At 43.6% G+C, this 13168-nt stretch overlaps 1 protein-coding gene across 1 annotated transcript in view; it reads left to right on the top strand.

Annotated features, from left to right (window-relative positions):
- tmeff1a (transmembrane protein with EGF-like and two follistatin-like domains 1a) overlaps window positions 1-10328 on the top strand; it is a 96622-nt gene extending 86294 nt beyond the window's left edge. The window contains exons 8-10 of the mRNA XM_031292464.2: window positions 3803-3926; window positions 4161-4322; window positions 9700-10328. Of these exons, the coding sequence (XP_031148324.1) occupies window positions 3803-3926; window positions 4161-4322; window positions 9700-9784 (371 nt within the window). The 3' untranslated portion in view covers window positions 9785-10328. The remainder of the gene's footprint in view (window positions 1-3802; window positions 3927-4160; window positions 4323-9699) is intronic.
- Window positions 10329-13168: the final 2840 nt, after the last annotated feature.

Raw genomic sequence — 13168 nt, 5'->3', positions numbered from 1 at the left:
GAAAAGAAGAATGTGACACAATCCCCGGTCTCCTGGGTGAAAGTCCTGTGGTTTGACCCATCCACCCCCCCCAACCAACCTCCCTACGCGGATTTTCGGGCTTTCATACTACTCTCTACCATAGTCGTTCTTAATGCTACGTCACCTTCTCATTGACTTTACATTGGCATTGTTTTCCGTGGTGGCCACACGGAATTTTCACACATTCCTTTTGGCCACCACCACGTAATGCGCTGTTAACAGTTCGTGATCATTTTACGGAATTCTGTGAGACCAGGCTGGGTCGTGCAGACACTTCTATTTTTGGAGTATTACCACGCCATCGATTGCTTGGGAGGAAAATAAGGGATGCTATTGCCTTTGCCTCCTTATTAGCACGTAGAAGGATATTGTTGGGAGTGGAAGTCACCATTTGCCCCCAAAGCGTCTTTATGGCTTAAAGACCTCATGATGTTCCTGTCTCTGGAGAAAATTAAATTCAGCTTGAGGGGGTCGGCGGGAAAATTTGAGTCTGTTTGGGCGCCCGTGGTTGAGTATATTTCTAAGTTAAGGTTACTACAGGAAGAAGGACATGCGCAGCATTGATTCCTCCTAAGTATAAGGTTAATCATTTCAATTGATCTATAGTGCCACAGATTCACATCCCTTGTTGGTGTACCATTGCTGCTGTGCTTTAACGACACAATTTTCTTTATGTACATTTCATTTCTTATTTCTTCTGTATGTACATGCATAAATATGTACATACTGTATGTGCGTACATGTGGCCTACATATTCATCTAATTTCATAAGTGTACAAATAATTTCTGCTGTTACACTTGCAAACTCTATGTGGGACTTTTTGGGGTTAAAATAAAAAAACAAACAAGCCCATATATTTATAGTAACATCTCCTGTGAAATCAATAAAGGAGAGGTGTTCAAATGGTTTTAAAACCCTGACTGATAACAAAGGAATTTCCCCAGTGTTAGATAGATAAAGTCTAACTTATCTTATTGAAATTGTTTAATTGTCTTATACCCCACCCCCCCCCCACCCGGAGATGCAACTGGATTTTCACTCCAACATTTTCATTTTCCACTCATCATTTGCTCAGTGATCTTTTCTGCCTCACATTATCATCATCTGGTTTTAAAGGGGAACAACAACAGCTAAATATGGGCTCTCAGGCTAATTATGGTCATTACTGTCTCTCTCTCTGGAGGGGGAGGGGGGCGGAAATATTCCCAGGATGTTAAAATTACACATTTTTAGAATCTGTAATTACAGCTTCACTAATGCAACAGTGAAGGTATCATGTTGGTGATTATCCTCTTTGTGCTGAAAGTAATGGGCGATGAATGAGTGCGTTGGTTACCATAACAGCAGCCGGAGTCGTCCTCGGTGAACACATGAAAGCCTCCCGACTACAGCTTGCTGATTCGCTCCTCTTGACTGGGGATGAAAGGATGCATCGTGAATGGGTTAAAGATGGATATAAATGTCTAAAGATTACAACTGTTTGAGATCAAAAATGAATCTGGACGCAGTTTTTAAACGGCCTTGGGCGTAATCTACTTTAGATTTACCTTGTTTGACTTCAGACGTCTTCTGCTACGTTCCCCCCTCTCATTCCCCCTGCTCTGGCATTTCCCCCTCTCATTCCCCCTGCTCTGGCGTTTCCTTTCTCTCATTCCCCCTGCTCTGGCGTTTCCCCCGCTCATTCCCCATGCTCTGGTATTTCCCCCTCTCATTCCCCCTGCTCTGGTGTTCTCCCCTCTCATTCCCCATGCTCTGGTATTTCCCCCTCTCATTCCCCCTGCTCTGGTGTTCTCCCCTCTCATTCCCCCTGCTCTGGCGTTTCCCCCTCTCATTCCCCCTGCTCTGGTGTTCTCCCCTCTCATTCCCCGTGCTCTGGTATTTCCCCCTCTCATTCCCCCTGCTCTGATGTTTCCCCCTCTCATTCCCCCTGCTCTGGTGTTTCCCCCTCTCATTCCCCCTGCTCTGGCGTTTCCCCCTCTCATTCCCCCTGCTCTAGTGTTTCCCCCTCTCATTCCCCCTGCTCTGGCGTTTCCCCCTCTCATTCCCCCTGCTCTAGTGTTTCCCCCTCTCATTCCCCCTGCTCTAGCGTTTCCCCCTCTCATTCCCCCTGCTCTAGCGTTTCCCCCTCTCATTCTCCCTGCTCTAGTGTTTCCCCCTCTCATTCCCCCTGCTCTGGCGTTTCCCCCTCTCATTCCCCCTGCTCTAGCGTTTCCCCCTCTCATTCTCCCTGCTCTAGTGTTTCCCCCTCTCATTCCCCCTGCTCTGGCGTTTCCCCCTCTCATTCCCCCTGCTCTAGCGTTTCCCCCTCTCATTCTCCCTGCTCTTCCCCCTGAAACCAATAAAGATGTTCTTCATATTCTCTAATATTCTCGACACTTTGACAGTTCACAGGTTTGATTAAACAGCACTGCATGTTATTTGTGTAGTCGTTAAAGTGCCAAACTGTGACCTTTAAACTGCCACGCTCTGTGTTTGTTCTTGAGGCTTTTCTTCGTGTTGATGTGAATTTGGTACGTTGCATATCTGTCATTTTAATGAGCGCTACAGATTGCTTTGTAGGCGGTTTCTTTATTACTGCAGTGAAGATGAGACGGTTCTGTGATAGAAGAATCCCCTCATGAGCACAGCTTTTGTGTTTTATGATCAGGCTCACGCGAAATCTGCGGCCACAGAATTGCACAGAATGTTTTGCAGATCTCAAACAAGTTACAAAAATAAATCTTTAAAACCCTAAGCCACATGTGTCAAACTCAAGGCCCACGGGCCAAATCTGGCCACTTGCAAATTGTGATCCAGCCCGCATGTCAGTTAAGGTTCAGAATAAAGATTTTGCTCCGTCATCTTGGTGTGAGCTACAAAGTCACCTTAATCTAGATTATTTTATTAGCATGGAAGATTGTAAATATAGGTTAAAGGACTTCCTGACCACTGAATGCACATGTCCTGCACATATTTTCTTAGTGTTTAATGTAATTTTTCTGTTTTGTATTAAAGCTATAGTGCGTAGTCCGTCCGTCTGCCCTGTACTGTCAGGGCACGCCCTCATACTCTCCTTCTGCTTTTTTTGAGACTTTTTTCACTTTTTTCGTAATTTTGGCACATTTTTGTCAACATAAAGCCCTACAAAATTCAGCAAAGGAGTTCCTTAGCCATCATAGAATTAAGCAGATCAATCAAAACAATGTTAACATGTGTTACAACAACCTGTTTCACAGCCTGAATGTGAAAATTATCTGATTCTGGGGGAATTTTCTGAGTCTCAAAGTCAGCAAATCTTCCAAATTCTGCTCTGAGTGCCGTGTAATTACAGTTTGAAAAACAGTTTACCTTCTTTTTGTTTTGGCGCACAACTAGGATTTCCAAAATTTATTGTGAACCTAAATTGATATGCGGGCCGGATCAAAGCCTGCGAGGGGCCATGTTCGGCCCGCGGGCCTCGAGTTTGACATATGTGCTCTACAATACACCTGCAGGTTGTCTTTGAATGTATGAAGGTATTTAAATGTATTTCATTTTGTATATAACTTATTTACTTGCTGTTTTTTAATTGTAGTCATGTCACTCAATCAGTTCCTTTTCTGTTTTCTAGCCTCTCTTGATGGATGGTATTTAGCGGTTTTATTTGTGCTTATTTAAATTTTTTAATGACTCCAAAAAGAAAAAGAAATAACTGTAGGCTGGGATAAATGAAATAAAACCAGGTGAGACATCAGTCCAAACGCTCCCCTGTGCAGCAGCAGATGGTCCTCTGACGCTGTGTGTTTGTCGTTTGTTGTGCAGAAACAACCGGTCTGGACCACGGCGATGGCTTCTACGCCGGGATGCCGATCCCCTGCGCCGACAGCTACGCCGGCTTCTGTGTTCACGGGAAGTGTGAGATCAAGTACAACGTGGCCACCTGCAGGTCTGTGACTTTACCTGAACTACTACACTCACATTACCCGGACTTCATCCCGTAATCAAAACAGAAATGTGTGTAGCTACAGTAAAAATACTATATGCCAACACAAAGAAATCCTTTGTGGGCTGATGCTGACAAGTGTGTGTGTGTGTGTGTGTGTGTGTGTGTGTGTGTGTGTGTGTGTGTGTGTGTGTGTGTGTGTGTGTGTGTGTGTGTGTGTGTGTGTGTGTGTCTCAGGTGTGACGCCGGCTACAAAGGCGCTCAGTGTGACGAGCCTCTGGACTTCAACATCCTCTACGTGGTTCCCAGCGGACAGAAGCTTCACTACGTCCTCATCGCCGCCATCATCGGCGCCGTGCAGATCGCCATCATCGTCGCCGTGGTGATGTGCATCACAAGGTGAAGCTTGCTTTGTTCCCCTATCCCCTATCATTGATGTACAAGGATTAATAGTATCTCATGCATGAATAAATAGCGGAACAATGTGTTAATTAATGCATCAATTAAGGCATTTCAATCATCATGATGTCTTCAGAATATATGTACACTGCTGTGACTGGTCAGTTTGTTGAAGAAGACATTAAGGGCGTTTTCACACCGACCTCATTTGGTCCGGACTTTCGGACTTTTCAGTTTGGTCTGAACCAAAATTGTAGGTGAGAAAGGTGCCTCGGACCACGTACGGTCCGGATCAAAAGACCAAATTTTGGTCCGATCAAAAGAGGTGGTCTCGGTCTGGACCAAACTGAACCATGGTCCGATTCGTTTCCAGTATGAAAACACTTTTTGGATGGTTCGGACTTTCGGACCAGTTACAGGAAGCTCTGGCAGGCTCTCATCATGTTATAAGACCGGGGAAGCTCCTTAAGGAATAGCTTGGTGCTTAGTGTGTAGCCTACGTGAGAGAGAGTGTGCAGACAGCTGTCGGCTATCAGAGCTGAATATAAATCAGCAGTTTACTTGTTAAGTGGTAGGCCTTGCTTCTCAACATCACAACAAAACAAAAAGAGCCGCGGCAGTAGGGGAGAGCAGCAGTCAGTAGGGGAGAGCAGCAGTCAGTAGAGGAGAGCAGCAGTCAGTAGGGGAGAGCAGCAGTCAGTAGAGGAGAGCAGCAGTCAGTAGGGGAGAGCAGCAGTCAGTAGGGGAGAGCAGCAGTCAGTAGGAGAGAGTAGCAGTCAGTAGAGGAGAGCAGCAGTCAGTAGGGGAGAGCAGCAGTCAGTAGAGGAGAGCAGCAGTCAGATGAAAAACCTCCAACACAGAGAGAGGATACGAGAGGACGGGGAAGCCCGTCTACAAACCAATCCATTCTAAGTATCTGGAGACGCAGCTCAAGTACGTGATGACGGCAGGACGTAGTTTTGTCACATTTAGATCTTTAGTGCACTTGCATAACTGCAGTGTGAAACCAAGACTTACTGGATCAAATGTACACTATGTAACAAAAGCATGAACCTTGGTCCGGACCTTGGTTCGGACTTTTAGGTGTGAAAACGCTCTAACATTATTAATAAATGCTGCATGCATTCATGGACATGATGTGTCTATGTGACTTTCATAGTGTTGCACTCGCTTGTTCACGTAAAAAACAGAACTAATTGTGTCCCGAATGAAAAAAGAGAGTTGAGAAGTTCAAACTCTGGCTCCTTGTTTGGTTATATCTATAGGCTTTTTTAAACAATGTAGCAAAGGAAAATATGTAAATTCATGTAAATTTCAGGTACAAAATACAGAAACAGAGGAGAGTCAGAGGAGCTTTAATCCCTTTGAGTTAACAGGAGAACCTGAGGAAGATGGTGATGATTATTTTCCACTGCAGGTTGTAATCTAAGAAAATTACTCTACATACATAATAATAAGACTGTATAATGCTTCGTGATAATCCCCTTATGCATAATGTGCACAGAAACTAATCTGTGTGTACTAGACGGGAAGGTTTAGACTGGCAGAGAAACATGACAGGTGTTGTTTGTCTCACCTGGGGAAACAAAGTTAACTTAAGACAATAACAGTTGAGACAACCGGCTGTGAACGCAGCCTCGTTGCTCCTCCGTCACACGTGAAACGGAGGTGTGATTTCTGTCAGGTTTCTGTAGAGGAAGGAGAAGCTGAGGAGAATTAAACAGCGTTGGACTTGGCCTGGTTTCTCTGCTCTGAGGCAGCAGACAGACTTTCCTCCGTCACTCTGAGGAGAAGATGAAATATCAGTCTCTTTTTGAATTGAAGAGGGTTGAAGAGGCAGCTGGTTGACAGCAGAACAAGCCTCTCATCTTATTGACATTAAAGCAGTCAGGCTGTCCTCGTGAACTGTTTGTATAGCTGCGAGGCTGTAATTGGTATGCATTCCACGTAATTATTACTGACAGCAGCGCATTGACTGCTGCTGTATAAGACCGTGAAGATCCTCGTAGGGAGGAGGTCAGGGGGATGTTTGGCTCCTAAAAAACAGGGCTTTCAAGAGGGGGAGGGGAGATCATGTCCTGAAGAAGTTAAGGAGTTAACACAAGACTTTCACCAGGAAACAGGTATTCATGTCCTGAAGAAGTTAAGGAGAAAACACAAGACTTTCACCAGGAAACAGGTGTTCATGTCCTGAAGAAGTTAAGGAGAAAACACAAGACTTTCACCAGGAAACAGGTGTTCATGTCCTGGAAAAACTTAAAGATGCAGTAGGTAAGACTTATAAAACTAACTTTCTGTTGAAAGTTAGCTGAAATTTGCTGAAACTGACCCTATGTTCCAGTAGAACTACAGGAAGCAGGTCATTTAAAATAAATCCAGCTCCTCTGACACCACCTACAGCCTGTAGTGTGATTTGCAAAAATCCACAACTTCCTGTTCAGATGCACCAATCAGGGCCAGGGGGGGTGTCTAACTGTTCAGATGCACCAATCAGGGCCATCGGGGGTGTCTAACTGCTCAGATGCACCAATCAGGGCCAGGATGGGTGTCTAACTTTGTGTCAATCACTGCTCATGCACACGCATTCATTCTCCCTTGTGGGGGGAGGGGCTTAGGAGACTGTTTGGGGCTTTAGCAGAAAGGGGGGGAGGGACTGAGAAGTTGTCGATGTTCAAATTCTTTGGCTAAGTCCTGGATCTTCACAGTCCTACCTATGGCACCTTTAAGGAGAAAACATAACACTTTCACCCAGGAAATAGGTGTTCATGTCCCAGGAGTACTTCTTAAGGGGACTGGTGTTTTTACCCAAACCACAATCTTTTTTCCAATCTTAACTAGTCGTTTTGGTGTGCCTCTGAACGGCTCTGCAAAGCAATCAAACAGTCAATTTTTTTGTTTTTGGCAATTCCTTTTATCGGTATTTCTTTTGGATTAAAGAATGAAAAAGTTGGTGTACGAAATGTGTACGAAATCACGCTGAAAACCAAAACCAAATTTCAAAACACGGTCTAATTTCGTTTCTTGCAAATACATTTTTTTGTTTCTCCTGACACATCTCTGGTCACTTTTTCAACTTTTCTCGGCTAAATTTACCTGTTAAGGCCCTAAACTTAACTGTCATGTGACCGGCCGGCGTAATTTCCTAGGATGTCATACCAATTAGTGTGCATACGTTTTCGTACAATATCATACGAAAATGTTCATGAGAATGCAAACGGGTGAGTAAAAAACATCCTTTAAACAGACAGAAACCTCAGACAGAACCTGGCTCTTGGTGGCCATCTGCCTCGGACGTAACTACAATAAATACAGAAATATGACTCATTATATTTATAGCAGTGGGCAGGGCTTTAAATTAACTTTTTTGATCACCAGCCAACATGGCTAGTAGGTTTTTAAAGTTACCAGCCAATCAGATTTTCCACTAGCCAAATGTTTTAGTTTTTCTCCTAACTGACTTTACTTTAATTTCAACTGCTCTGGTTTGTTTGGCGCCGTTCCGGTTGTCTTCTCCGTTTTAGTGTAGCTCGTAATCGATACCGCGCGCGCTAAGCACGGAGCCAACGGTTGTACGACACGTCAGGACATAGTGTTCATGGGAAATGTAGGATTAGTACTACAAGCAGTGTTGGCCAGATAAAGATTACATTTCCAAACCACACACACACAAAATCGACCAAATTTCTTGGCAGAAAACAGACCAATCTGGCAACACTGACTTGTCGCATCGATTCAAACAAACGCAGTATTATTTGCATCTTTCATCACCGGCCAAATTGGCTACTAACTGTACAATGTTTACCCGCAGTTGGCGGGTTGACGGGTAAAGATGTTCCGATATAATTTTTTGCTTCCCGATACGATTCCAATACCTGAACTTGGTTATCGGCCAATACCGAGTACCAATCCAATACCAGCGTGTCATATATTTAATGATGTTTTAAAGCTCCATTGTGTAATGTTTTCTTAGTTGATTCTTGGCAACAAAAAAAAAACCTTTGTTCTTTCACAAATATGTGCTTATTCATGTATAATTACTTCCACCAACTAATCAAAGTATTCTCGTAAGCGTAGAATCTGCCATTCAGAATCATTGCCATGGCGGCAGCCATGTTGCGCCTCCATCTTTAAAATACATTAGCCAAAGAGGGACATACCTCCGCCTTTCGCGCTTTTACACCTATTGGCATCGTGACGAATGCCAGGGGGAGATTACTCACAACTGTCGTCAGATTTGAAAGCCGATTGAAGATGGAGGATCACGCCTATTCTTGAGGACATGTAACGGAGTCGTATGGATGTGATATGATTTCTAACTTTGTTGTTGCTTAGGTTAAACTCTTTGTGAAACATGAACAAACACAGACATGAACACCGTATAACTTTATTTTATTATCCAGTTTGAAAGTGAGTCATAACGGAAAAAGAACATAAACTACTTTAAAGTAGATTTTCTTCTGGGCTAAATCACATAGTATGGGATCGGTGCATAAACTCCAGTACTTTCCAATACCGATACCAATATTTTAGGCAGTATCGGAGGCTTTGCAGATACTGGTATCGGAACATCTCTATTAGCGGGTGTCAATTTAAAGCCCTGGCAGTGGGTATAATGAATGACATGATGAACAGTCGCAAGTATAGTAACAGTAAAGATATTTATTGAGCAGGATCACAGTAACAGGCTGTGGCGGGACAAGAATGGACCAGAATCAGATTGCAGTGAAAACCCACTAAGGTGGGTGCTTTATTTTTCTTTGTACATCAAAGTAAGGAGTGCACAGGTGTAGCTCCCTCGTGGCATGGCTGGTGTGCAGGGTTGGGTTAGGTCTTGGGGAATTCAGCTGGGTAGGCGAGGTGCAGTAGAGGGGCTCACCGGTGAAGTTGTGCAAGGAGGGGACAGGAGACCTTGAGTTCCAGTGAAGATTGATGGGTTGTTCAGCTCCAGTCTTCCTGGGCTTCAGTTTACGGGCTTTCTGGGGGCAGGAAACAGACCAGTGGTTAGCTTGAGTGGCAAACACAGACTCGCTTGCCTTGGTCGGCGTGGCTCCTTTTGTCCTGGCCTGACGAGGGCAAACGAGAGGCAGCTGGAGGCGGTGATCAGTGGTTGCCAGCCGTGCCTTGTTGTAGGTTGGCTTCTTGGCCATGTGCTTGTTTTGACAAACACAATGGGAGACCTTTGAAGGCGTGTACCCGGCATGGCAACGATTCAGAGGCCATTTGGCCTCAAGGCGCAGCCACAATCCAGGTGCCACCACAATCCAAAGAAACCTGTTAGACGAGAAGGGAAGGGACAAAAAGGTGTGTCTTTAGTCTCACTGTTAAGAGGTTACATCATGGAAACTAATAAATCTCTCTTCTCTCTGTCTCTTTTTAGGAAATGTCCGAAAAACAACAGGGGTCGCCGGCAAAAACAAAACCTCGGACACTTTTCCTCGGACACTAACTCCCGGATGGTATAGCCGTGTTGGTCTGGGTTCTTTTTTTAAAAAGTCTTTTCTTACGGCGTGGGAATACCATTTTTTTTTAAACGGCAGATGTGTGGCATACATTTTTTCTCTCTCCTGGGAAACGATAAGAAAAATAAGAATATTTATTTAAGGGGCCTTATTTTCCCTCCTTTTTTTGTTGTTGGATGGAATTTTGGTTTAGTTTTTTTGCCGCAAGTCCAAGGAGCCAAATCGTCAAAACCCACTGTCACTTTACATCGTTAACATGTCCGCAGTGTTAATTACTTTAAACTGCTTCATTAGAGGTTTTGTTGAATGCTTTATGAATACGCTACCTTTGGTAAACTGGCTAACAAAGTGACGTCTGCCCCTCTGGAATGTGCTTATTTATTGAAAACGAATATTTCTAAGCCGGTCTTTTGTTTTACAAATAATGTGCAGCTGATCACCAAATGCAGTTTGTCTTTACGTAGGAGGTGAGTCAGGGCCAGCCAGTGATATAGATATGTTTACACTTATTCTTTGTTATGTAAAGACGTCACTGTGTTCCAAACAAGCTAATAATTTATTATTATAATCATGATTTCCTTTAAACTAGTTATATATATATATATTTTTTTTTTTTTTTCAGAATATTTTTTGGGCATTTTTAGGCCTGTATTGACAGGACAGCTGAAGAAATGAAAGGGGAGAGAGAGGGGGAATGACATGCAGCAAAGGGCCACAGGTCGGAGTTGAACCCGGGTCCGCTGTGTCAAGGAGTAAACCTCTATATATGGGCGCCCGCTCTACCAACTGAGCTATCCGGGCGCCCCTTTAAAGTAGTTTTTACTCAAAGGTTTTTTATGTTTAACTTTTATTTCAAGCATTGCTTTCTGAATTCTAGTTCCTGTATATGCGCATGACTTGTGAAAACTGTGTATTGTGGTGTAGTTTTAACTTTTTAAAAGAAAAGCCGACGGCCTCTGCGCCTTCATCCGACGGAGAAGGAAATCCAAAAAGTCAGACTGATGAACGGAGGACACTGATGGTTTTAGTCGCTGTTGAAGAAAGAAATGTGTAAAGTTTGGGGGGGGGAGAGGGGGGAAACAGTCGGCTGTCTTTACCCGCACCAGAAAATAACAAAACAAAAAAACACTTGCAGTTGCATTGACGGTGGGAAACATTGGAGTGCGTTCTTCTAAAAAACAATTTTGCTTTTTTGACGAGGAAATCGTGTTGATTTAAACGCACGGAGGAATGTTTTTGCATCTTCATCCGAAAACCTGAATTCAGAGGATTGTAACGGACGTGTGTCGGCTGTTTTGGGGTTTGAAGGACCTACTGCAAATGGAGGTCAACTCTAAATGATTTTTTTTATGTAACTTGAGAGAGTCTTGGTTGCTGAGATAGCTTTGACCAAGGCTTTTCTTTGAATGTGAGAGAAAAATTGTCTATTTTTTCTTTCTTTTGTTAGTTTTTATTCCTGCATTTTTGCTCCTCAGCGAAACATTCCAAGCACAGATGATCCCTTACAGAAAAAATAAAAAATAAACTATAATAATCCTAGAGGAAACAACATCACTTAAAAACCCTGTTTCCATCTGGTGTTAACATGTGAACAGATACAAGTCCTACAGATGTTAGCGGTGTGCAACTAACTCCCCATCATTTCAAAGTCTTAGCGTTTTAATGTTGTGTGAAAACAGCGAAGACAAATACTATATAGAAAGTGAACAAAAACAATCCTAACATGTCCACAGGAACTTTACATCCAATGAATGACGATGCCTTTTCTGTGTTGTTCCCTCGATTCCCTGAGTTCTCTGAAACACAACCTGTGTGTAAAGTTATGCCTTTTTGTGCGTTGAAAAGCGCTGCCTGTGGAAACCCAGCATAAGCTTTCCTTTTGTCTGGTCTTACTATGACACGGTGGTTTGGGAAATTCCACCACAGTGACGTCCCTTACGTTCTAAAACCAGCCTCTGGAGACTCGAACGGCTGACTTCTCTATTGGCTGTTGAAACAGGAGACGTCTCTTACGTTCTAAAACCAGCCTCTGGAGACTCCACCAGCTGACTTCTCTATTGGCTGTTGAAACAGGAGACATCTCTTACGTTCTAAAACCAGCCTCTGGAGACTCCACCAACTGACTTCTCTATTGGCTGTAGAAACAGGGGACGTCTCTTACGTTCTAAAACCAGCCTCTGGAGACTCGGCCAGCTGACTTCTCTATTGGCTGTTGAAACAGGAGACGTCTCTTACGTTCTAAAACCAGCCTCTGGAGACTCGGCGAGCTGACTTCTCTATTGGCTGTTGAAACAGGAGACGTCTCTTACGTTCTAAAACCAGCCTCTGGAGACTCCACCAGCTGACTTCTCTATTGGCTGTTGAAACAGGGGACGTCTCTTACGTTCTAAAACCAGCCTCTGGAGACTCGGCCAGCTGACTTCTCTATTGGCTGTGGAAACAGGAGACGTCTCTTACGTTCTAAAACCAGCCTCTGGAGACTCGGCCAGCTGACTTCTCTATTGGCTGTTGAAACAGGAGACGTCTCTTACGTTCTAAAACCAGCCTCTGGAGACTCCACCAGCTGAGTCGCTGCGTCACCATCAGCTGGTTTGAGTCGAGCTGAGACAGGCCGGTTCAGACCGCTGAAACTTTTCTATACGACGTTCTAAAACCATTTCGTGTCGTCGTGAATCTTTGGTCTGAACTGGGCTTTAGACTGTGCAAGTTCAGGGCATGTTTGTCTTCTCTGTATGTCTGTCATTGTTATTTTCTGTCACAGGAGTTGTATTTCTGTAAAGTCTTAGTCTACAGGTCGTAGGTTTCTACTTGTCGTCGAAAATCGCAGCGGTGACTTCTCTAAATGTGACTAGAATGTGTTTGACATGTTAATATTCTGCATGTAGACTTTGAGAGGCTATTTTTGGTCTCTGCCAAAATAAAAAAGGAAATGTTTTTTTTAATGTACACCGCTGATGTGTCATTTGAGTGAAATGTGTGTTGTCATTTTTGTGTCTCGTTTTATCCTGTGAGGTTTGTGTTTGACTGATTCTCCTTCTGAGTGTGTGTGTGTGTGTGTGTGTGTGTGTGTGTGTGTGTGAGATCACTGCAGAAAAACAGATTATTGACGGTGACACGTGTGATGAGTCACGGGAGACTCTTCAGTTCACACATACAAATTACTTTTCTATAGTTTTTGTTCTTCAGAGATACTGTGTCCCAATTCCATACTAAATACTAGAAAAATGTCAGAAAAATGTCAGAAAAAGGTGAAAAATGTGGATCAGTGTTTCCCAAAAAGCCCAAGAGGACGTCCTCAAATGTCTTGTTTTGTCCACAACTCAAAGATATTCAGTTTACTGTCACAGAGGAGAGGATAAACTAGAACATACTCATATTTAACAAGCT

The sequence above is a fragment of the Sander lucioperca genome, chromosome 9 (genome assembly GCF_008315115.2).
Source record: "Sander lucioperca isolate FBNREF2018 chromosome 9, SLUC_FBN_1.2, whole genome shotgun sequence".
Taxonomy (NCBI): domain Eukaryota; kingdom Metazoa; phylum Chordata; class Actinopteri; order Perciformes; family Percidae; genus Sander; species Sander lucioperca.
The sequence above is the reverse complement of the archived record's forward strand: the minus strand, read 5'-3'. Positions and strand labels throughout refer to the sequence as shown.